General features: G+C 37.1%; 2 protein-coding genes across 2 annotated transcripts in view; both read right to left on the bottom strand.

The window, feature by feature from the left end:
• Positions 1 to 13,044, bottom strand: part of LOC131198248 (dynein axonemal heavy chain 11-like) — a 94,950-nt gene extending 81,906 nt beyond the window's left edge. Inside the window, exons 1-6 of the mRNA XM_058182738.1 lie at positions 13,001 to 13,044; positions 8,366 to 8,555; positions 6,551 to 6,650; positions 5,469 to 5,680; positions 4,698 to 4,931; positions 3,034 to 3,201 (exon numbers count right to left, since the gene is read on the bottom strand). Coding sequence (XP_058038721.1) covers positions 3,034 to 3,201; positions 4,698 to 4,931; positions 5,469 to 5,680; positions 6,551 to 6,650; positions 8,366 to 8,555; positions 13,001 to 13,044 — 948 coding nt within the window. The remainder of the gene's footprint in view (positions 1 to 3,033; positions 3,202 to 4,697; positions 4,932 to 5,468; positions 5,681 to 6,550; positions 6,651 to 8,365; positions 8,556 to 13,000) is intronic.
• On the bottom strand, positions 12,900 to 24,433 carry LOC131198249 (dynein axonemal heavy chain 11-like). Its single transcript, XM_058182739.1, has 3 exons — positions 24,200 to 24,433; positions 19,469 to 19,609; positions 12,900 to 13,357 (listed from the first exon to the last, which is right to left on the bottom strand). The coding sequence occupies exons 1-3, from the start codon at positions 24,431 to 24,433 to the stop codon at positions 13,157 to 13,159; spliced, it is 576 nt and encodes a 191-aa protein (XP_058038722.1). The 3' UTR covers positions 12,900 to 13,156.
• Between the last annotated feature and the right edge of the window lie 209 nt (positions 24,434 to 24,642).

The raw sequence follows: 24,642 nt of genomic DNA on the forward strand, positions 1-24,642 counted from the left end.
CCAACATGTTAAAAACAAGAAAAAAGTCAAGGAAACAATTGGCCCATTGCAGGGAGAAAGTGGCAAAAAGGTGACAAGCAACAGGGAGAAAGCAGTCTACTTAACTCATTTTTTGCATCTGTCTTTACACAAAAGGACAAAACAATACAACCTATCAAAAACAGCACCACAAAAAACATTGTTTCCTTTCGTTATAGCCAATTAATATAGTTATTACATACTCATACTTATATATATGCTTATATATTGTATAATTATTTCATACTTATATATACTGTGTGACAAAATAAATAAAAAAAATAAAAAAAATAAAAAAATTAGGAACACAAGTTAAAATAGGGAAGAAAATAATAAGTGAACACCTGTCTACCCTAAATGAATTTGAATCACCAGGACCGGATGGATTACACCCCAAGGTTCTGAAGGAACTGGCAGATGAGATCTCAGAACTACTGAACTATATCTTTCAAAGATCCTGGAGCACAGGGGAACTGCCAGAGGACTGGAAAAGAAATGATGTAGTTCCCATCTTCAAAAATGGAAAAAAAAAAACAGATCCAGGAAACTACAGACCTATCAGCCTGACCTCAATTCCAGGGAAAAGATAATCAAGCAACAAATCACTGAACACCTAGAAGCAAACAAAGTAATAACCAAAAGCCAACATGGGTTTGTCAAAAACAGATCATGCAAGACTAATCTTATTGCATTCTTTGACAAAGTGACAAAATTAGTGGACCAGAGGAATGCTACTTGGACTTCAGTAAAGCATTTGATAAAGCAGACCATAACCTACTACTAGATAAAATAAAAAATGTGGGTTAGACAGCACCACCACCAGATGGATTCGTAACTGGCTGACCAACCGCACTCAACGTGTAGTGCTCAACGGAACTACATCCACATGGAGGGAAATATGCAGTGGAGTACCCCAAGCCTCTGTTTTAGGCCCAGTACTCTTCAACATCTTCATCAATGACTTGGACAAGGGGATAGATGGGGAACTCATCAAATTTGCAGATGACACCAAGCTGGCAGGAATAGCCAACATTCCAGAAGATAGGCTCAAGATATAGAAGGATCTTGACAGACTTGAACATTGGACGCTATCTAATAAAATGAAATTCAACAGTGAAAAAAGTAAGGTTCTACATTTAGGCAAAAAAAACAAAATGTACAGGTACCATATATGTAGTACCTTGCTCAATAGTAGTAACTGTGAGAGGGATCTTGGAGTCCAAGTGGACAACCATTTAGATATGAGCCAGCAGTGTGCATCAGCTGCCAAAAAAGCCAACACAGTTCTGGGCTGCATAAACAGAGGAATAGAATCAAGATCACGTGAAGTGTTAATACCACTTTATAATGCCTTGGTAAGGCCATACTTGGAATATTGCATTCAGTTTTGGTCACTACGATGTAAAAAAGATGTTGAGACTCTAGAAAGAGTGCAGAGAAGAGCAACAAAGATAATTAAGGGACTGGAGGCTAAAACATATGAAGAACGGTTGCAGGAACTGGGTATGTCTAGTTTAATAAAAAGAAGAACTAAGGGAGACAAGATAGCAGTGTTCCAATATCTCACAAAGAAGAGGGAGTCGGGCTGTTCTCCAAAGCACCTGAGGGTAGAACAAGAAGCAATGGGTGGAAACTGATGAAGGAAAGAAGCAACTTAGAACTAAGGAGAAATTTCCTGACAGTTAGAACAATTAATAAGTGGAACGACTTGCCTGCAGAAGTTGTGAATGCTCCAACACTGGAAAATTTTAAGAAAATGTTGGATAACCAAAGAGTGCAGAGAAGAGCAACAAAGATGATTAGGGGACTGGAGGCTAAAACATATGAAAAACGGTTGCAGGAACTGGGTATGTCTAGTTTAATAAAAAGAAGGACTAGGGGAGACATGATAGCAGTGTTCCAATATCTCAGGGGTTGCCATAAAGAAGAGGGAGTCAGGCTGTTCTCCAAAGCACTGGACGGTAGAACAAGAAGCAATGGGTGGAAACTGATCAAGGAAAGAAGCAACTTAGAACTAAGGAGAAATTTCCTGACAGTTAGAACAATTAATAAGTGGAACGACCTGCCTGCAGAAGTTGTGAATGCTCCAACACTGGAAATTTTTAAGAAAATGTTGGATAACCATCTGTCTGAAATGGTGTAGGGTTTCCTGCCTGGGCAGGGGGTTGGACTAGAAGGCTTCCAAGGTCCCTTCCAACTCTGTTGTTGTTGTTGTTGTTGTTGTTGTTGTTGTTATTGTTGTTATCACTACTACTACTACTACTACTACTACTACTACAATGATGATTATAGCAGTGATTTTCGTGAATATGCAAATGCAGTGAAATAATTAAATTAGAGAGAAAAACAATTTCAATCAAAGTTACAATCCTATGCACAGACCTTTTAAAAGAGGTCAAAGAGAAGACTGGGACACCATGGGGAGGCTTGTGTAGTGCAAACCTGAAGTTTGGAAGGTCATTTTCCCCATCAACTGGGTGCAGTGAGGTTGGCAGCCCAGTGCATCTTGACTGTGACTGAAACTCATCCTACACCTATCTCTGGATTCAAGGTATGACATTTGACACTAGCAGGTGGAGAGAAACTTTGGGTAGTACCGGCTGTAACATCAAGATTGCAATGGTCAGAATATTATATGCAAATTTTATTTATATTAGATATTGAGGTTATGGTATATGGGCTATGAAATACATGCTCAGGGAAAATTCCTGTTATTAACAGAAAATGTCACTGCTATTAAAAGATTAAATAATCTTCCATTATCTGAAAAACACTGGACTACAATATAGGCATCAAATAAAGAAAGGCTGTTCTTTAATAGACAGCAGAAATAGAGATAGTTAAGAAATTCAAACTCTGCTTGATAGGAATTTCTAAGTTCAAACTTTTCACACTTTTTGTCATGTTTGGATTAGTTTTTAAATATAATCAACTTTATTTTTACAATATACCTCACAACTTGTCTTACTTAAATTTAAAAAAATGTCACAAACAATATGCTACATGAAAGATTACCATATTGTTGTAGTCTAAGGGGTCATATGTTTTCTCTTTAAAAGTGTTACAAGACTCGATAAATTCTTCGTTCAATTTGCATATTTGAGCATTTAAACATTTTCCTTTGATTCCACCAAATTCTAGTTTCTCCAACTTTTCAAACTCAAGCATGGTAACAAAAATATTCTGAAAAGATAAAAATAATCATTAACAATACTTATGTTTAATGGGTATATCTCTCGATACAGAAGTAGACAATATTTTTGACACCTGTTGATTGGGTCATAAATTGGCATAAATGTGTCATTTAGAAGGCAACTACTAAATTTTCATTTTCTGATCTCTGAACTTGATTATCACAGCTTATCTTTGTGTATAGGGGAGAGGAAATAAATAGAAAGGATAGAATAAATAGAAAGCGAGAGAGCATTCTTTTGAACAAAATCAAAGAAGTGAATCTGTCCTGAGAAACTGTCTAATTCTCAGGCCTTAGAAAAACAAATTTTCTCCAGTCCCAGTTTTACAATCTTAGATCCTGACAAACCAATCCTCAGACTTTAAAATCTGCAAAGGTGTCCTAAAATTATGTACAGAATCAAATGGCACAGTGCCAGTTTATTTAATTGGGAACAGATTTCTGATAGCCAAGAGCCTGATAGTCATATTCTGAAACAAAATCTTTGACACCTGCCTAAATGCTTTGAGCCTTTTCTTTGAACCTTGAATGAGATTACTATAACACTTTTAAAACTGGTTTTTGACCAGGATCATGTGATTATATACCTGCAAGACTTCCTGGCATAGAATAGGACCATCCTGGCATCTGTCGCTAGATACTTGCTGTGCAGGGCTTGGCAGAATATACCAAGTAATTGCCATTACTTTGGTTTTAAGAAATTTTTCTATAATGCTGGCTTTATGGAATCAAGTCTGTCACTGACATGACTTCTCCTACAAACAGGATACATGCAAGGTATATGTGGGCATAATGGACTTTCTACCATATTGTCATAATTATGCCTTAATATGTAGATAAGATGTGAAATAAAACTGGGTGGAGAACAGTCCTGAGGAAGAACTCTTTAACCTGTAATCTATCAGGCTTTTATGAACCTGGTTGAATCTTCTGCATTTTGTGTCCACCTAAGATCTCCTTTTATTATGTGTGTATGTGTGTATATAATATGTCAGGAACCAATTATTTGCTCCCCGGTTCTTATTTTTCCCTACTAAGTTGGGAAATCCATTAACTCTAGATTATATAGACAAAACTATTTATTTATGTATTAATTTTATTCATTCATTCATTCATTCATTTATCTGGACCCAGTCTTTACTCATTTTTACAAATAACTCAAGATGGTAAAGATACCATAAAAGTAACATTTAATTAAAGAAAGCTGCACCCTATGCAATACTAATATTTCTGCTATTGGATTAATGGACTTTTTCAAAAAATCCCTGACTGTAGTATTAAAAGAAAATATATACATATGATTTAGTTATGCATATACATACAGATAATTTATAAATTTGGGAGTTGTAAATAATTTTTCTTCTCTTTCTGTGTTTCTTCCTTGCTGTTGTGTAAAAGTAGCTATATTATTGTCATAGAAAATTCCACATATTTTTCCAGAAATATACTCCAACTGTAATTTTAGGGATAGAATGATAAATAATACCTCTATTTTCTCCAGGCGATTTAAAAACATATCAAATCTGGAAAATACCATCTGTGGTTGAAAATCCCAAAATCTAACTTCTTGACTGCTAGTGAAATAAGTTGCCACTTGTTTTCTTTCATTAAAAAAAGCATCCTTAAAACTTCTTAAAGTACTAAGAGCACTTTGTACTTGTTCCAAAGTTTCCTCTGCTTCCCTTTTCATAATATCTTCTGGTGAAAGATACAATGTAGCCTGGGGTGAAGAATAATGCAATCAGATGTTTTAAAATATAAAATATAAATGGTTAATGCAACAATGCGCTATTATTCGTATATTTCTTAAAATACCTGGTTATCAAGGAAGGTTCTAAAGGTTTCCTAAAATTGGAAAGAATAGTGTTTAAGACATCTATCACAAAAAAGTGACGAAAATAGATTTCAGTTTCATCTTGCCAGTTTTAGTATTTCACGCTTGCCATCTTTATGTTTCTCATCATTGGAACAAGTTCCTAAATTACAGGGTTTGTATTGTAATGCACATTTCTTCATTTCTCCAACCTTGCAGGGGTCTAGGAAGTGGAGGCTGAATACAACTCGTAAACAAGTAGATTTCCTATACTGGCAATAATGTAGGGAAAATCCCTTTTCTAGGTGCTGTACAGATGGGTCCCTGAAAGCAAGGATATATTTAAGAAAACTTCCTTCCGTCCCTGACTTTAATTCTCAGGCAATTTCATATAAAAATAGGGTGCATTGCATTCAATTTATTCTGTACATAAAATGTTACTACCTGATGAATGAACAGATTGCAGAATTCCTGCAGTAGAGATATGATTCGTGCTGGCATGTTATAAAATTTGGAATGACTCCAGATCAGGCAGATGGTGTGAAACAGAGGAGGAATCAAAATATGTATCCTTGGAAATTCGGTCTCTTGAAAAAACTGAATATGTCTTTCTAAAGTTTTAAGATATAATTCAATATCTTGGGCTTCAATAAGTGCTGTAGAAGAAAGAAAGGATTAAATCATAGTGTATATGCCTAATACAATCTAGAGTACGTAGTGTACTTAGTCATACTCGCTTTTAAAAGAAAATGATGATCTAAGGATTGTAATCAACTTGGTCATAGATGCTACTCAGAGACCATTAAGGTCCCTGTTTCACCTGTCTCCACAATAACACAAGGGGACAGGAAAATAAAATTGTCTGCATCCTGCTAAACTGGCATCATGAAGACTGTCCTATGGTGCAACCACAGAATAACTACAGTATTCTGTCTTCTGATATATGCAAGTTTGGTAGTTGGTCTAACTGCTTGGCAAACATTGTATGACAATGTATTAAAAAATCTAAATGCAATTTTCCTGATGAAAGGTTAACTTGCAGTTATAAACTAGTATACTTTTTTTCAAACTGCAAAAAAAGAGAGAAAAGACAATGATGTAATGTTCTGCCTAATAAGAGCAATATGAAAATGAATCATCCGCTTAATTCTTTTTGGAGCACAGTACCTTATAAAAATGACATGTATTTTAATGATTTTCCATTGACATTTCATTTAATCAATATGTAAAAATGAGAAAAACATTTTAAAACCATTTTAATGTGAGAAATAGATTGCCTGCAAGTAACAGCTTCAAAATATTGTTTACACGAAGCACCATATGTTAATTTAATTTTATATGTATATAGGGAAATATCTGAATGTAACACAGTGAAGTATGGCATATTGCATAAGACTCACTTAATGCGAGTATTTCCCAAAGCAATATTTTAATGCAAAATTATTGTGATACAGTAAAAAACAATATGGATTTGATACATTTTATCCATTTATATAAAATATAAATTTATTTCAAAGAAACCTTACCATTTTCTACATCCTTATAAATATCCTGAAAAGTTGGATAATAACTGCTCTTCTTGATTTTTAAGATTCCAATCAATTTTTGGATAATAGGGCTCCTAAGCTGGAATTTAAAAGGATATTTAATAAATGTATTTATATTTGCCACATGACAGTGTGTGAATTAAAAAAAAGATTCTGAAAAGGTCAAACAATCATGTTTCATAAATGGCCCTACACAAATATAAAATGAAATCCCAGTCATTCTAGCATGCTCAAGTCTTTGACTATTCTCAAGCAGAAATAGTTGGAAAGATAAATGGCCACAAAGACTTTTTTTCCTCAAAATTGAAAATCCTAATTGTTATTGCATTAATTCTTGCTCCTGCAAATCTTATTTGTCAATCAATTAATTAAGCATGCAATTTCACCTGTTATGGCCCCTGTGGACATAATTTGTTTTATCAAAATTATTCAAGCCCTAGCATAAACCAGATTGATTGCAATCAGCAAGTGGTAACTGATTTGAGCATCCATGGGGTATATGAGGAAATCTATATTCTCACTTTCATAGAGGACAATCAATTGTTTGTAACACTGTAAGTATAAAGACTAACATTCAAAGACATTTCAATTAAGATTCTTAGCTATTTGTGCCATACTGAAAGCCACTAGATCAGGGGTGTCAAACTTGTGTCATCATGAAGTCATCACGTGACATATTGTGACTTTTTTCCCCTTCGCTAAACCAGGCATGGGCATGGCCAACGAGTGACACATCCGGCCTGCAGGCTGCCAGTTTGGCCCCCTACACTAGATGAACTGCGGCCAGCTAAGCCAAGCTACAAGTTCAGGAATGTCTGGTAAGATAATGTTTCTACCCAATTTCTAGAATGCAACTGAGAATAGTAGTTAAATCAATAATGTGCTATCAAGTTGTTTTTGACTCCTAGCAACCACATAGAGAGATCTTCTCTATGATGATCTATCCATAACCTGTTATTTCAAATCTATCATCACCAATGCAGAAAACTGTAGTAGTCATCCACTTATTCAACATGATAAGAAAATGGGAAAGTTATATTGTCCTTTAATAGATGTTAAGAGCCATGGTGGTGCAGTGGTTAGAATGCAGTATTGCAGGCTAATTCACTGCTCACTGCCAGTTCAGTTCTGATCATTTCAAGGTTGACTCAGCCTTTCATCCTTCTAAGGTTGGTAAAATGAGGATTCAGAGTGTTGGGGATAATATGCTGGCTCTGTAAACCGCTTAGAGAGGTCTGGAAAGCATTGTAAAGCATTATATAAGTCTTAAGTGCTAGTGCTATGTTTTTTTTATGTATAGAACAGATAGGATGTTTATGAATGATGATATTGAAACTGCTAGGAAATGTCATTCTTTTCCTATACTATAAAATGAGTGAATAGATCTTATTTTTGTGGCCTACTAGAAAGTCATCAAAAATGTGCTGCTACTGGTGCTATAAAACTCCTGGTGCCAAGAATATATTTTAAATCATAACGTTGTTTATTGTGTATTACTGTCATTTATTATGGTTACTATTTATTAGTTGCAGCTCCTGCTTTTGCACATTGCTTAGAATCACCCTGACTGAAGCAGTTTTTAAATGTATATATAATTTATTTATAAATATATTGTGAAGTTATATACAAATCTAAGTAAGCTGAAATAAAAACAGAAAATTAATTTATAGAATGTTCTCAGCCATTGTTAAATTAATTTGTATCTGATGCTTCATCTGTTGGTTAGAAATCAACATATTCTTCTAGTACATATAATTGAAAAACAGCCACATCACTGGAGTAGGAGCTACCTACCTGATCATATATACATAAGAGATTGTCTTTTCTTTCTTTCCAGAACTTAAGTTCACTCTGAGGATCTGGGTGAACCTGGTTAAAAGGCGCTTGAGCTGTATTCCTTTCCAAAATGTCTTTTATTTGGCGTGACCACTTGATAATCATTGATTCTATTTCATGAAGTACTGACCTTGTCTCGGAATTCTGCCTGAAAAATAGGGAGAATAAAGGAGGATTTTTTCATGCTTAAAATTACACTGAAACTAACTGCACTATATTTTGTGCTGTGCTTTTACTATTTGGTTCTGATCTGATAACAGATGGTACTGCTTAACATGACTTGACAAATTACATGTTTAACTGACAAATTAAGCAATTTCCAATGTTTTCTTTTTAAGAGTTCACTGAATATAGAGAATTTTTGTTTGTAGTGATAAATAAAGTATATGTTCTGAGGATATTAGCATTACAAGGGCACTTTGAAAATCAAGCTTAATAATAATAATAATAACGGAGTTGGAAGGGACCTTGGAGGCCTTCTAGTCCAACCCCCTGGCCAGGCAGGAAACCCTACACCATCTCAGACAGACGGTTATCCAACATTTTCTTAAAAATTTCCAATGTTGGAGCATTCTCAACTTCTGCAGGCAAGTTGTTCCAGTTATTAATTGTTCTAACTGTCAGGAAATTTCTCCTTAGTTCTAAGTTGCTTCTTTCTTTGATCAGTTTCCACCCATTGCTTCTTGTTCTACCCTCAGATGCTTTGGAGAACAGCCCGACTCCCTCTTCTTTGTGGCAATCCCTAAAGTCAAGGTCTTCAGTCAATTGGATTTATGATGTGGATATAAAAACTCTACAGTCAGGCCATTCTTTCATATAACAAATGCTTCCCTTTTATTTATCCTTAATATAACCCTATTTTTCTTATTTTTTTAAGAGTATATCAAGAAATGTGCTGGTTTTGATCAAAGAATAATCCAACCAGGAATTCTGCCATAGTGGCTAAGCAAAGGGTAGGTGCAACGTCACATTGCTACTTGTGTATCCAAAAACTGACACTGAGAAGCAGCAAATCATCTCTGATACTAAAATATATAACTGTCGTTTTCATCAGCCACTAGTTATCTCATAGTCTATAAAGTTTTTTAATTTTTAAAAATAATCTCTTTAAAATGAAGTATTATTAAGTTGCATTCATTAGAGGATTAGTATAGATCCATTTGCTTATTTACTTGTGATATTTCAAGGCATCAAGTCTGATTGCCACTCCAATCAATTAGGACTCTTATATGGTGAACAACCCAAATGCTGTACCCAGTTAAAATTATAATAATGCTAGCATAGCCTTTAAAAAGTCAATCAGTACAGAATTCAGTTATGAGGAAAGTGCTGCAAAAATATCACTCAGCTAGAGGAAAGGGAGATCTAAATACTGGATTCCTCCTAGACTGCCAGATGCTGCCTGAATATTCCCAGAAATCTGTCCTTGAAGAACAAGACAAAACATCCTGAAACACTTAGGGAATTAGTAGGTAATTCCCAGAATCTAAATTCAACTTGTTTCCCTATACCACAGAATTTATCCAAAACTGTTTTTTGCAATAACTGAATGGAAAAAGAAGAGATTCTGTTGTCCATCCTAGTGTCTATGTACTGGGAAGGCCATGGAAACAGTGAATGAAGAATCTCTCTTTTCCAGGAAATCATGTAAATATCCTTTTGTCTGATACTATTTATTTTATTTATTTATTTATTTTCATCAAGCATGTATTTTATGACAGATACAAGTGTAAACATAATTATAAACACATGTAAAGGGTATGAATAAAAGAAAACATTAGGACAAGGATGGTAGGCGCGCTGGTGCACTTATGCACGCTCCTTGCAGACCTCTTAGGAATGGGGTGAGGTCTACATTAGACAGTCTAAGGCAGTGGTTCCCAACCAGTGTGCCGCGGCACTAAGGGGTGCCGTGAGATCTTTTGAGGGTGCCGGGAACTTTTGAGCTACGGAGATTTTAAATATCTATTTCCTTATAAGGGTGCCGGGAACTTTTGAAAGGCTTTCCAAGGGTGCCTCAAACAAGAAAAGGTTGTGCCTCAAACAAGAAAAGGTTGGGAACCACTGGTCTAAGGTAAAGTTTTGGGGATTTGGGGAAAAAAACCCAGTCAGGTAGTGCATTCCAGGCATTGACAACTCTATTACTTATTTTATTTTATTTATTTATTTATTTTGTCACAACAATATATGTAGGTATCATACAAAAAGATTATATAGCATATAAACACATATATGAGTAAATATAAGGAGGTATAAGCATATATATAGGAAGAAGAAAAGAAAAAATAATAGGACAGGAACGGTAGGCACGTTTGTGCGCTTATGCACGCCCCTTATGGTCCTCTTAGGAATGGGGTGAGGTCAATAGTAGAAAGTTTTTGGATAAAACTTTTAGGATTATGGGAAGAGACCACAGAGTCAGGTAAAGTATTCCAAGCACTGATGATTCTGTTACAGAAGTCATATTTTCTGCAATCTAGATTAAAGCTGTTGACATTAAGTTTAAATCTATTAGTTGCTCTAGTATTATTGCAATTAAAGCTGAAGTAGTCTTTAACAGGAAGGACATTACAATAGATGATTCTGTGAGTTAAGCTTAGGTCTTGTCGAAGGCGACAATATTACTGAATATTATTATTCATATAATATATAAATATTATATTATTATATTATATATAATATAATATTATATTATATTATATATGTTATATTATATTATATATTATATTATATATATTATATTATAAATAAATATAAATAAGTAATATAAATATTACTGAAGTCATATTTTCTGCAGTCTAGTTTGGATCAGTTTACCATGAGTTTGTATCTATTGTATGCTCTTGTATTGTTTTATTTTATTATTTTATTTTTATTTATTTATTTTTGTCACAACATTATATACATGCACATATAATGAAAGAAAGCAATAGGACAGGAACGGTAGGCACTTTTATGCACTTATGCACGCCCCTTATAGTCCTCTTAGAAATGGGGTGAGGTCAATGGTAGACAGTTTTTGGTTAAAGCTTTTGGTTGAAGCTGAAGTATTTATTGGCTGCTAGGACATTGTAGCAGATGATTTTATCTACTATGCTTAGGTCAGACCAAAGACAGCAAAGTTCTAAGTTGTCTAAGCCCAAAATTTCGAGTCTGGTGGCATAAGGTATTTTGTTGCGAGCAGAGGAGTGGAGGACTCTTCTTGTGAAATATCCCTGGACTCATTCAAATGTATTAATGTCCAATATGCAGTGTGGGTTCCAGACAGATGAGCTGTATTCAAAATTGGTCTGGCAAAAGCTTTGTATGCCTTAGTTTGCAGTTCAATATTACCAGAGAAGAAGCTATGCAAGATTAGGTTAACAACTCTTAATGCTTTTTTACAATGCTGTTACAGTGAGCTCTGGCACTTAGATCATTTGAGATGAGTACTCCAAGGTCTTCAACAGAGTGAGGGTCATCTGTTAGGTCGTATCCATTCAGCTTGTATTTTGTGTTCTGATATTTTTATTTTTTTTGCCAGTGTGTAAGACAGAGCGTTTGTTGGTTGAGATTTGGAGATTATTACACTAATAACACTTATTTATTTATTTATTTATTTATTCAAATTTATATACCGCCCTATCTCCCGAAGGACTCAGGGACCCACTGACTGGCAGCTTAACCTTATATAGATAGATATGGAGAGAGGGGAGGGAGGGAGAGAGACAGAGAGAGAGAGATATGTCTATCAAAGAGAAGGATTATGGGGACATGATAAATGTCTCCTAGTACTTGAGAAGCTGTCACAAAGAAGATGAGATTGACTTATTCTCTAAGACACCAAACAAGAAGCAATGGGTGAAAGCTCGTTAAAAAGAGATGGATCTAGAAGCAGGGAGAAATTTTCTGACAATCAGAACAATTAGTCAGTGGAATAGCTTGCCTCCTGGAGTAATGGATGCACTGAGGCTTTCAAAAGCAGACCGAACTATTTGATTGGGAGTCAATTAAAGTTCCTACTCAAACAGGGGTTTGGACTAGAGCAGGGGTGTCAAATTCAAGGCCTAGGGACCAGATCCAGCCTGTGGGGTACTTACGGTAGATCTGGCCCATGGGGTCACCCTGGAAACAGCAAAGGACTGGTCCACGGTGCCTCTGCCAGCAAAAACGGAGCTTGGGAGGGCTGTGCATGGTGGCCCTTTTCACTGGCAGAGGTCTGCAGGAAGCTGTCACAGCCAAAAATGGAGTCGGGGGGGGGGGTCTACACAGGGTCCCCTGAGCTCTGTTTTCCCTGACAGAGTGCTAGCAAAACATACTACTAGCAAAAGTGGATCTCCCAGCCCCAATCAGGCCACCACAAGTGCCCCCGACACAAGTGATATTGAGCTGGCCATATCCACCATGTCCATGCCCACCCAGCCACGCCCTCACCAAGGTCAAACACAAACCTGATGTGGCCCTCAATGAAATTGAGTTTGACACCCCTGGATTAGAGGCTCTCCAAGGTCCCTTCCAGCCCTACGATTCTGTTTTAAATGAATTATTTCTACCTTCTTGTAATGTTATATTAACAGAACCTTGAAATTTTCAATGCACAAATTTTCTGCTTACACTTGATCCATTAGACCAGATCCTTCCCAAGTCTCTTTCTCCATTAAGCCATTGGAGGGCTCCTGCTTCTTTTGTCTGATTGTTTCCTAGATAGCATCTTTTCCCCCCCATTCCCAAAGACATTCACACATTCCATTACTTATATATGTACACTCCTTACTTATTTTCAGTGCATATAGCCTGCAAATCAGTCTTTGTTGCAATTGTTGGAAGAGGAAGAAGAATTTTCCCAGACATAATTCCATTCATAACATAGGTCTTATTTTTTATTATCTCTATATGCCGCTCCATATCCTGGGAAATAACATGTGGCCAAGATCCGTTATTTTTCTTACTGGAAAGAACAGGAACTACAACCTAGTAGCAGAAAGAACAAGATGTCAGTGATATAAAGAATCCTTAAAACTTACCTTCTTTTTGAAGTCCTGTTTAATTTTTGTTGTTATATTCCACATAAAATAGATTTTTCTTCATAAACACCCTCAAACAATTACACTGACTTTTAAAATCAAATATTATGTATTGATAATTCACAGGAAGACTATTTAAAAAACAGGATATCATTGCATTGTGTATTTTATAACTTTACACCAAAAAGGCTTACATTTGTTCATCTGTATTCTGTTTTTATTCTTATATATAGATATACACTGATAATCTTGTGGCTTCAAAGGATTTCAAAATGGAAACTCAATACAGGTTTGCAAATACTAAACTGTTACCTACTATCCTCTACTATCATCTAACAACAATCAGCGTTCTTATGGCCAACGCAAAACCATATTCAGATCCATTACACGGTATACCATGTCTTTAGAATACATATAAAGAGAGACACATTACATTCAGCTTTAATTTGGTCTCACTAATAAGTATGGATACAGACAAAATACAAGGTTCCATCACTTCTATTATTACTGTAAAATAATTACCTTATCACCTCAACAATTGCCATCTATTACCCTAAAATAGCAACACTGATTGGGAAAACAGAGTAAAAAGATAACTGTTATGAATTTTCTATCTGATTTAAAAATGATTTAGAGACTGGCTTAGCTCAGAAAAGGATTACTGTAAGTTTGATTCACTCTTAGTAACACTATTTTCCATTTCTCATTTCATTCTGTAAATGCACGCTGTGGGGATTATATCTAAAGCAGGGGTCCTGAAACTTTTTAAATGGGACCAATTCACTGTCCCTCAGACTGTTGGAAGATGGACTGACTGGGTTGGTATGGCTAGGTCATGTGACTGGGTGGGTGTGGCTAGGAGATCATGTGACTGGATGGGCGTGGCCAATTTAGCACTCCATGAAACAATGCACACAAATTAAACTTCTTTTTTTTTTGCTCCTGGGGGTGTTTGCTTTTGTTTGCATGTTGCACTTTTGGTTGATATTTTTTTTCTAGATCATTTTTTCAGTTGTTTAGGAGTCTATTGGTCCACTTCAGGAAATTCAGTTTTGCCACAATTCTTCTCAGTCCCAAGAAGTTTACAATCAACAAGTCATTCTCTCCCCACCCTCCCTCCCTCTCTCTTCCCCCGTCTCTCTATCTCTCCTTCTCTCTCTCTCTCTCTCTCTCTCTCTCACACACACACACACACACAGTTTCTCTCTGTGTGTTTTGTCACTTTCTCTTTCCCTCCCTCCCTCTCTCTTTCTCTCTCTCTCTCTCTCTTTCTCTCTGTCTTTCTGTCTTTGTCTCTGTCTCTCTCTTTCTCTGTGTCTAAATTCTGGAGGTGGGGAAGGTAAAAATAGAGCGTGGAGACACCCCAGGTTCTCCATGCCCCCAGTTTTCACCTACCCTGTCACCAGAAGCATTCTGCAGGCCAAAAATGTTGGCCTTACCTTCCAGGTCCAGCTCACGGGGCTCACAAAGGTAAGTCCTGCACTCGGCTGAAGGATGGAGGCTGGCAGGTGGACGGGGCAGCCTTGTGGTCCTGCGCTGGCTGGATTAATGGCTTCGGTGGGCTGTATGAAGCCTACAGGCCATAGTTTGAGGACTCCTGCTCTAGAGTAACATGAAAGGGGATTCCCGGGACAAAATAGAGAAACATTATCTTTGTCCTTGTCCAATTCAGGAAATAATCTCTTGAATTGAATTTCATACTGTACATTTAGGATTTAAACTAGAGGAATAAACTGTATTTTCTTTGCTATGCAAATTTCATAACACTGGATTGAAATCCCTTCAATCCATGGAAAGCAACCCAAGATTCAAATTAATTATACGAGCAGCTATTAATCTTTCTTTACTATACAGAGAAATCTAAATTTTAAATGAAATTTAAATGAGTTCATAAAGCTATAGATTCTAAAGGATTATCTTTACAGCTAATTCAACAACTTCCTTATATTGGTTTTGGTGGGGTCTGATTCTGATACCCTCTTCTGTAAAAAAAAAAAAAAAAGTTAAATTACTTTGAATACCCAATATATTCTAAGAACTGTAAATATTAAGCCCAATACTAGTACAAACTGAACTGTGTTTTTAGTGATAAACATTTTATTCTTAACTGATTATGAAATGAAAATCTGTCTCCTATTCATTCTGCAACTTTCAAAATGTTTTTTAAAGAATTATTTGGTCTCTAATACAAGATTGTTCTTCAATGATAATCAGAAATGTTAAATATTTGATCAAAAGCACTTTTGTCATTATGAAATGTTTGATCTCTGTGTCATATACCAATCAAACAGTTCCAGTAAGACTATGATTTGTAACTATAACATTCCAAAAGTTTGTTTGTTGCAATACATCTTCCATAGTGATAAATGCAAACTTACGTCAGCTTGAGAACAAATTGTACTCTAAATGAACATGCAATTTAGAAATAAGGTAAGACCAAAGGAGCACTGAACAGTAATCTCAAGCATTGTGAGATGAGTGCCATCCTTTTACACAAAGGTCCCAATGTGTTTGCAGATAATACTCTTCATATTATTAGCTCAGTGTCTCTTGTGATTTTATTTTCAAATATTAGGTCAATTAAGAATAAATAAATAAACTGATACACAACAGACTGCCCAGCTAAAGGATTTTTTAAAAATATAATTCTTAAGACAACAAAAAAGACAAATCATGATGAAAATGCTTTCTTTGGGAAGGGGAGTTCCTAGCTCTAATTAGTATGCAATATTAATGTTGCAGGGACACGGTGGCTTAGTGGGTAAGACGTTGAGCTTGTCGATCAAAAGGTCGGCAGTTCAGTGGTTCGAATCCCTAGTGCCGTGTAACAGGGTGAGCTCCCATTACTTGTCACAGCTTCTGCCAACCTAGCAGTTCAAAAGCACATAAAAATGCAAGTAGAAAAATAGGGACCACCTTTGGTGGGAAGGTAACAGCGTTCTGTGCGCCTTTGGCATTGAGTCACGCCGGCCACATGACCACGGAGATGTCTTCAGACATCGCTTGGTCTTCGGCTTTGAAACAGAGATAGCACTGCCCCCTAGACTCAGGAATGACTAGCACATATGTGCAAGGGGAACCTTTACCTTTACTTTTTATTAATGCTGCATTAGGTAACTAGGTACCTTTTATTATGGTCTTGTATGCATACTTACACACACGTATGCACACATGCACACACACACACACACATATACACACACACACACACACACAAACACATCTATGTATAAAATACAAAAAATGTACATTAAAGATAGCAATTAAAGACCATACCTTCTGGAAGTTTTCTATTCTGTTAATAGAAGCTTCAAAAAAGCTTTTATTAATTATGTGAATATGTATTTTATCCTTTAGTCTGACAGTAATCAATACTTTCAAAGCATATTGTCTAGTTAGAACACTATACTATCACCTATATCTCTTTCATTTGCTGCTTATATTTCCTTTTGACCTGTGAATCTGTAGGACAAAAGTATTTATTTATTTCCTGCAGAATTTCAAAGCCATTTACACAGCATTCTTCCATTTTCCCTCCACCATCCTTGTAATTATAGTAGGCTGTACTGAGAGACCATGACTAGCACTAAGCTGTCTAACTTTCCATGACTAAGCATTGATTTACTCCCTATCTTACTTTTTTCAGTATTTATATACTGCACTTTTTTCTGCATGTTGTCTGCATGAAGAGAACAATAAACAAAGCAACGTTGTCATTCTATACATTGCAGGAATACTGGAAAAGCTCAGGAGGATCTTTAATCAACACAACATATGTGCATACTTTAAATCCTAGAATACACTATGGTAGAAGATTGTCCACCTGAAGGATAAAACACCCAGACACAAACTGAGCAACGTGGTATATGCAGTACAAGGCAATAAGCCATGTGCAGATCTGTACATTGGGGAAACAAAACAACAACTTCATAAATACATGACACAACATAGGAAGACAAACCAGTGGTGGTATTCAGCCGGTTCTATCTGGTTTGGGCGAACTGGTAGTGGTGGCTGCGGGTGGCTCCGCCTACCCACCTGGACATAAACACATCCCATTTATCCAAATTTTTTATGCTCTGCGCATGCGCAGAAGGCCCTGCACATGCGCAGAGGTGGCACATGCAAGCAAAGCAAGCCCATGCACACTCACATTTGTGAACTAATACCGAAGGTAACTGAATACCATCCCTGGAACAAACACATCAGGACTAGATTCAGCAGTCCACTTGCATTTAAAAGATAAAGGCCACTCTTTTGAAGACAGTAAAGTCCACATTTTGGACAGAGAGAACTATTGGTTTGAAAGAGGGATCAAAGAGGCCATCTATGTCAAAACTGAACAGTCCTCTCACAACAAAGGGGGAGGGATATGACATCATCTATCTCCAGTCTACAACGCAATCCTTTCAACAGTTCCAAGAAGGCTCCACACCCATTTGCACTACTCAGGTGACCCTGATAACACAAATAAACATCCAGGTGGCCTTAACAACTTGCTAAAAGAATGTAAATGACCAGCTGCCTGCAAGGAGTGTTAATATTTGCACTCCCCACCATCCAGTCAGAGCTGAAGAAGTTCCTTGGATGAGAAGTTCAAGAAACTTCTTCAAAGAAAAACCAGAAAGTTCAGTTGCCTCTTGAAAAAGCACCTTTGGGACAAGATTGCAGTTGAAATTTAAAACATTCTCTATAACATAGTCTGAAAAATGTTACAAGTTTATTCTTGCTGATTTCACCATTATGTCTCTCAGTGGTCTACGGAATTCAAAATATTAAAAAACAACTTTTCACCATAATTCCCTTCATTATAAATGCTGTCTTTATAATGTTGCTAAATGAGAGTTTCCATAGATCTTATTTATAAAAAATGAAAATATTCAGAAGATAGAAATCTAGTATTTTCCAAAAAGAAGAAGCTTTTTGGCAACTTGTCTTCTAAAACAAATGTAAGAATAACACATTGCAAAATAATTATGTTGCTTTTTAAGTTCCTTTAAACTAACTTTATAAAGTTATTATAACTGAATATACAGAGTACAAGAGTGCTCCAAAGTACTCTTGCAATCTATATAAGGTGACGCCTTACGCATGGTCACTCACGCCCTCGTCACTTCCCGCCTGGACTATTGCAATGCTCTCTACATGGGGCTCCCCTTGAAGAGCACCCGGAGGCTCCAGTTAGTCCAGAATGCGGCCGCGCGGGTAATAGAGGGAGCACCGCGCTGCTCCCATATAACACCTATCCTGCGCGGCCTACACTGGCTACTGGTAGTCTTCCGGGTGCAATTCAAGGTTTTGGTTACCATCTTTAAAGTGCTCCATGGCTTAGGACCGGGATACCTTCGAGACCGCATTCTGCCGCCGATTGCCTCCCAACGACCTGTGCGCTCCCACAGAGTGGGCCTCCTCAGGGTGCCGTCGACCAAACAATGTAGGTTGGCGACCCCCAGGGGGAGGGCCTTCTCTGTGGCGGCACCAGCCCTGTGGAATGAGCTTCCTCCGGGATTACGACAACTCCCCGACCTCCGGACCTTCAGACGTGAACTGAAGACTCTATTATTTCAGCGTGCGGGACTAGCCTAAGAACAAAATGTTTTAGTTAATTTTAATGGGGGTTTTATTAGTTTTTACTTTTTTAGTGATCAGGCTATGATAATATTTAGTTTTAACTGGGTTTTAATGTTTATTTATTATATTGTTTTTATATTGTTTTTAATATGCCTGTGAACCGCCCTGAGTCCTACGGGAGATGGTGCGGTATATAAGTTTGATAAATAAATAAATAAATAAATAAGAACTAACAGTTTTAAAAAATAGAAGTCCTTTGAAATAATGTTAAAATAGGGAATCTAGATTATAGTCCTTGCTAAATACTAAAATTCACTGCTTGATGTTGGGCCAAATTTTAACTCCCAACAATCTATTTCACAGAAAAAAATGAAAGGAGATCTTTATGTATACTGTCTTGAGCTTCTACAGAAAACATGATCTGTAAATGCTATATGTAAACAAACAAACAAACAAACAAACAAACAAACAAACAAACAAACAGTACCTTCTCTAAAAACACCATTACATGCTCCAAGGGTATCCCAGACAGTTCTGACAATCTGAGCTCTTCTTTGTAGTTTTCTGTTCCAATGCTATTTGCAGTCTTCATAACCCATACAAGTTTATGTTTTATAATACTTGGTATCTAAATCAGAAAGAGACATACTACTAATAATAATGAAAATAAACCCATGATATATCCCACTGTAGAGCTGTTGTTTTATATTATAGCTCTGGCCAATAACCCGCAACTATTTAGGTTTAACTCTAGAAAGAAAAGGATTCATGCTACATGAGACACTGTAGAATTTTATATTTTCATAGATCGGAGGTGGGAAACTTTTTGTAGACAATGGCTGGTTTATTGCTATATTCATAGTAGGTCCAAATGCTGTAGATCTCGTTCAGTGAAATCAAGGTGTGTAATGAAATGTCTGAATGACCTTGAAGAATGAGGGGAAGAGATGCTACCTAGGAAACAATCAGATAAGAGAGGGAGAACCCATAGTGGCTTAACGGTCAGAGAAAGAAACTTAGGAAAGACCCAGGTACTTTCAGACTTGAAAGACTGATATCAGGCTTCTAGGGTAACCAGATAGGAAACCCAACTAGATGAATTAACTCTACTTTATTATAGAATTAGCAGAATTATTTAACAGAATCTTGGGGGTACAAACTTCCCACCACCACTTTAAACTGCTTGACCCATTAGGACATGCTTTGCTAGGTTTCCTCTAATTGTTAAGCCACTGGAGGCTCCTGCCATTCTTGTCTGTTTCTAGGCAGCATTTCTTTTTCTTGTTCCTAAAGGTCATTCAAACATTTCATTACAAGTGGAATCTTGTGTGGAGGGAGTGGTGGCAGATGCCTTAAACTCCTTTAGCTCTTAAAAAAATCCAAAGATTTTGGCCCCGTACATTTTGGACTTTGGGGGACTGGTGTAGGGCTTACCAAATGGGTACTGTTGGGTACAAGTGCGTACATGGAACTGCACATGCTTGGTCGCCCATCACTTTCACAGCCTGGTTCTTTTTTCTCTCTTTTTTAATATTAAACATAAAAATTCAATGTCTATATGAACAGGGTGTTATCTGAGTACAATTGTTTTTGAGAAATAGTATTAATAATAATAGCAATAATATTCATAACATTAATGATAAACATTAGTAATAACATTAGTGATAATCACATAGTTTCCTTATCCATTTTAATAAATCTTCAATTTAGTTAATTTGTATACTAAATACACTATTTCTGCCATTTATCTAACTCTATAGTATAGCCAAAATTTTTGGCCCACACTATCGTTGTTTCCTTTACTTGTTCTTCTTTCATTTTAATGCTCAATAGGTAGTTATACATTTTTTAAATTAGTTTTTCATCTGCCCCTGTTAATATCTGATCCAGTTCTGTTGATTCTTTATAAAAACCAAGCCGGATTCTAAATGGGCCGCAGCATGGGTTTGGGTATCCTTGCTCTATGCCATACAATATGCCATATATATTATGCACAGAAAGATATGCAGGGCTTATATTTTCTGCTATATCATCTATATATATAAAAAAGGACCTGTGTGTGTGTGTGTGTGTGTGTGTGTATGTGCGCGCACACACACACACACACACACACACACACACACCAGCATAACTCTGGAATGGCGTGTGTGTGTGTGTGCGTGCGTGTGTGTGTGTGCGTGCGCGCGCACACACACACACACACACACACACGGTCCAGCATAACTCTGGAATGGCTTGAGTATATATATGTGTGTGCGGGTGTGTGTGTGCGCGCGTGCGCGCGCGCGCACACACACACACACACACACACACACACACACACACACATGGTCCAGCATAACTCTGGAATGGCTTGAACAATTTCAACCAAACTTGGTACACAGATGACTTGCTCTCTGGAAACAAATACTGTGGGGAGTAAGACACGCCTGGGGGGGCGGGTGTCTGTGTGTCTGTGTGTTCCAGCATAACTCTTGAATGGCTTAGCAATTTCAGTAAAACTTGGTACACAGATAACTTACTCTCTGGAAACAAATACTGTGGGGATAAAACACCTCTGGTGTGTGTTTGGGTGTGTGTGTGGTTGTGGGTGTATCTGTGTGTGTTCCACCATAACTCTGGAACGCCCCTAGCAATTTCAACTAAACTTGCTACACAGATGACTTACTCTCTGGAAAAAATACTGTGTGGGTAACATACCCCTAACACAGACTTGCATTCTCAATCACGATCAATAAGTCACAGGGTGAGTCTACTAAGTACCATGGAGTGGATTTGAGATCACCATGTTTCTCCCACGGATAATTATGTTGCTTGCTCAAGGGTGGGTTCACCACAGAATTTATTTATTCTTGCTCCTGGAGGTGAAACTAAAAATGTTGTTTATAATCAACATTTGTCTTAAATTAATATTATACTTAATTTGAATATTTTATTTTATAATTTGTATACTGTGCTTTCACTTTTAAACCCTGTGAAAAAAATTGCTTTGATTTGGCATTAAAGATATAATTCATTCCTTTTCCCGTCTAATACAAGATTGGGATAAATAAATACCTGGGCAACACCGGGTAACCAGCTAGTGTTTGTGTGTGTGTGTGTGTGCGCGCGTGCGTGTATACATATACATACACGTACACGTACATACACACATACAACTGGATTACTACACCCACAGTTGCTCTGCTTTACCAGGGTTCAGCTGAATTCTATTGACCCCCATCCATATCCTTGCAGCTTCTAGGGACTGTGAAAGGGCAGCCATAGTGTCACTTGGTTCACCAAGGTTGGAGATATAAGCCTAAATGTCATCCACATAAAGATGATACTACATCCCATAGTGTTGGGTGATTTGACCCAGTGGTTTCATGTAAATATTTAAAAAGAACAAAGAGAATACTGAGGCCTGTGGCATCCCACTAGGGAGTGGCCATGCAATACTATGTGACCAGTACAATACTCTGCCATCCAAAAGCCTACCGTGGTCAATGGCCCGTAAAGCTGCCAAGGAGTCATGGAAAGCAAGGGTGAATTCATTATCCCCATCCTGCTTTTGCCAGAGATAATTCCACAAGCATGACCAATGCACTATCTATCCCATAATCAGGCTTGAACCCTGACTAAAAGGGGCCCAAATAATCTATTTCATTCAGGATGCTCTGGAGTTGCAATGCAATCACTTTTTCCACCACCTTCCTTAAAAGGAGAAAGTGAGAAAGTGGATGGAAATTGTCTGTTCAAAGGAAGAGAAAGATTTAATATGCTAGTCATAATCATCAAGGAAAAAAATCAAGGAATTTTAAACTCCAAAGTTGAACTAAACAAGGGTAATTAAAATGGTTGTGGGCAGTGGTGGGATTCAAGTAATTTAACAACAGGTTCTCTGCCCTAATGATTTCTTCCAACAACCAGTTTGCCAAACTGCTCAGACAGTTAACAACCGGTTCTCCCAAAGTGGTGCAAACTGGCTGAATCCTACCACTGGTTGTGGGGTAGCCAGAAATTTTCTTGGCTTTTAACATGACATTTAATCATAACATAAAGAACATCTGGCCATCAACTTTTTGTCTCAATATAACTGCAAAAAGCTAGCAATACCTTCTATCTCTTTGCAGACAAAATGGGATATTTTTCATTTTAATTATTTAAGTAATTTTACTCTGTAAACTAACTAAACCAACTGTGTAATAACTTTCTAATGAACCACAACTTCTAGTAAAAATAATGATTACAGAATATGTGGAAGCGATAGTAGAATAAAACTTTTTCTTTGAATTTTGTACAACTCTGATTTTTTATATAATCAATGTAATTAATGCCATTTCAAACCTAAACAAATTGTTTAAAATCTTGCCCTGAATTATGTGTTAAATTAAAGCCATAGCAAGCAGTCCTACTGAATCTTCCAAAAAATTAGATGTGAACTTGTTGTTTAACTGTGGAAAAATTTGAGAAAGTTGATGGCACTAAAGGCTTGAATGTACTATAATAGGGAAAGTTGGGATTGTTTTACTATCAAGAAATTATAACATTAAAATAATCAAATAAAAATACTTTGATTCATTTGCAGTACAGTTCAAGGGACTGAGGCTAAATACATCAAACAAATAAGAGATAATCTTTTTAGGGGGATCCTCACAAAGAATCTGCTATTTGTTATCTATTGGTACTGTGAAAGAAAGAGTACAAGTGGATAAGTCCACACCAACAGGTCTAGCAATATCCATAGCAGAGATGGGTTTCAGCAGGTTCTGGACAGTTCTGGAGAACTGGTAGCGGAAATTTTGAGTAGTTCGGAGAACCCATAGTAAAAATTCTGACTGGCCCCCATCTAGTCTCTGCCTCCCAAGTCTCAGATGATTGGGAGGAAATGGAGATTTTGCAGTAACCTCCCCTGCCACAAAGCAATGTCACGCCCACCAAGTCACACCCACAGAACAGGTAGTAATTTTTTTTGAAACCCAACACTGATCCATAGTTCCATCAGTGATAGTTGTCTTTCATATGGAGAAGTAATTGCCATTCTAATTGTAGGAAAATTATATTCCATTATTCAGTAGATAGTCCCTGCAAATGGATTTATGCATTTGCTTATTTATTAAGTTCCCCATTCCCTCTGCCTTTTTAAATCCATGTGACTGAATGCCGAAATAGCCCCCAAACAGAACACTACTTTAAGAACAGTAACTATGTACGAAACCATATTCCCTCTTTTTACCTTTGTCTCCATGGTCAATCCTCCGGCCACAGAGAGGTAGAAGGCCAAGAAAGCTGGGCGGTTACTCTCTAAAAACTCCGTCGCGTGCTTTTGGTTCTGTTCTTCTTCCAGAAACTTGCTCCATTTGTCTTCTTTGAGCCTTAACAAATGGGCCAGGCGGAGGCCAACGAACTGTACCCGCTCGTCCTCAGCGAAACTTTTTTCCTGCACTGTCTCGTCTTCCTCGTCCTCCATCGCCACCGCCAATACAATACAATAAAAGCGGGAGAGTCGAGTGAAACTCCTTACAACAAAGCTTATCGCCGGGGCACTCCTGCGTCTCCTATCCTTGGGATCCCTTCCCGACGCTTTGATGGCTTAATGACGCCTTAGTTTTCTCTCCTGTCCTCCGAACTCTGAGCCCGGACACTTCACCTGCCTCTGCTGCGTGCGCCCGCTCACCC

This window comes from Ahaetulla prasina, chromosome 4 (assembly GCF_028640845.1).
Source record: "Ahaetulla prasina isolate Xishuangbanna chromosome 4, ASM2864084v1, whole genome shotgun sequence".
Lineage (NCBI taxonomy): Eukaryota > Metazoa > Chordata > Lepidosauria > Squamata > Colubridae > Ahaetulla > Ahaetulla prasina.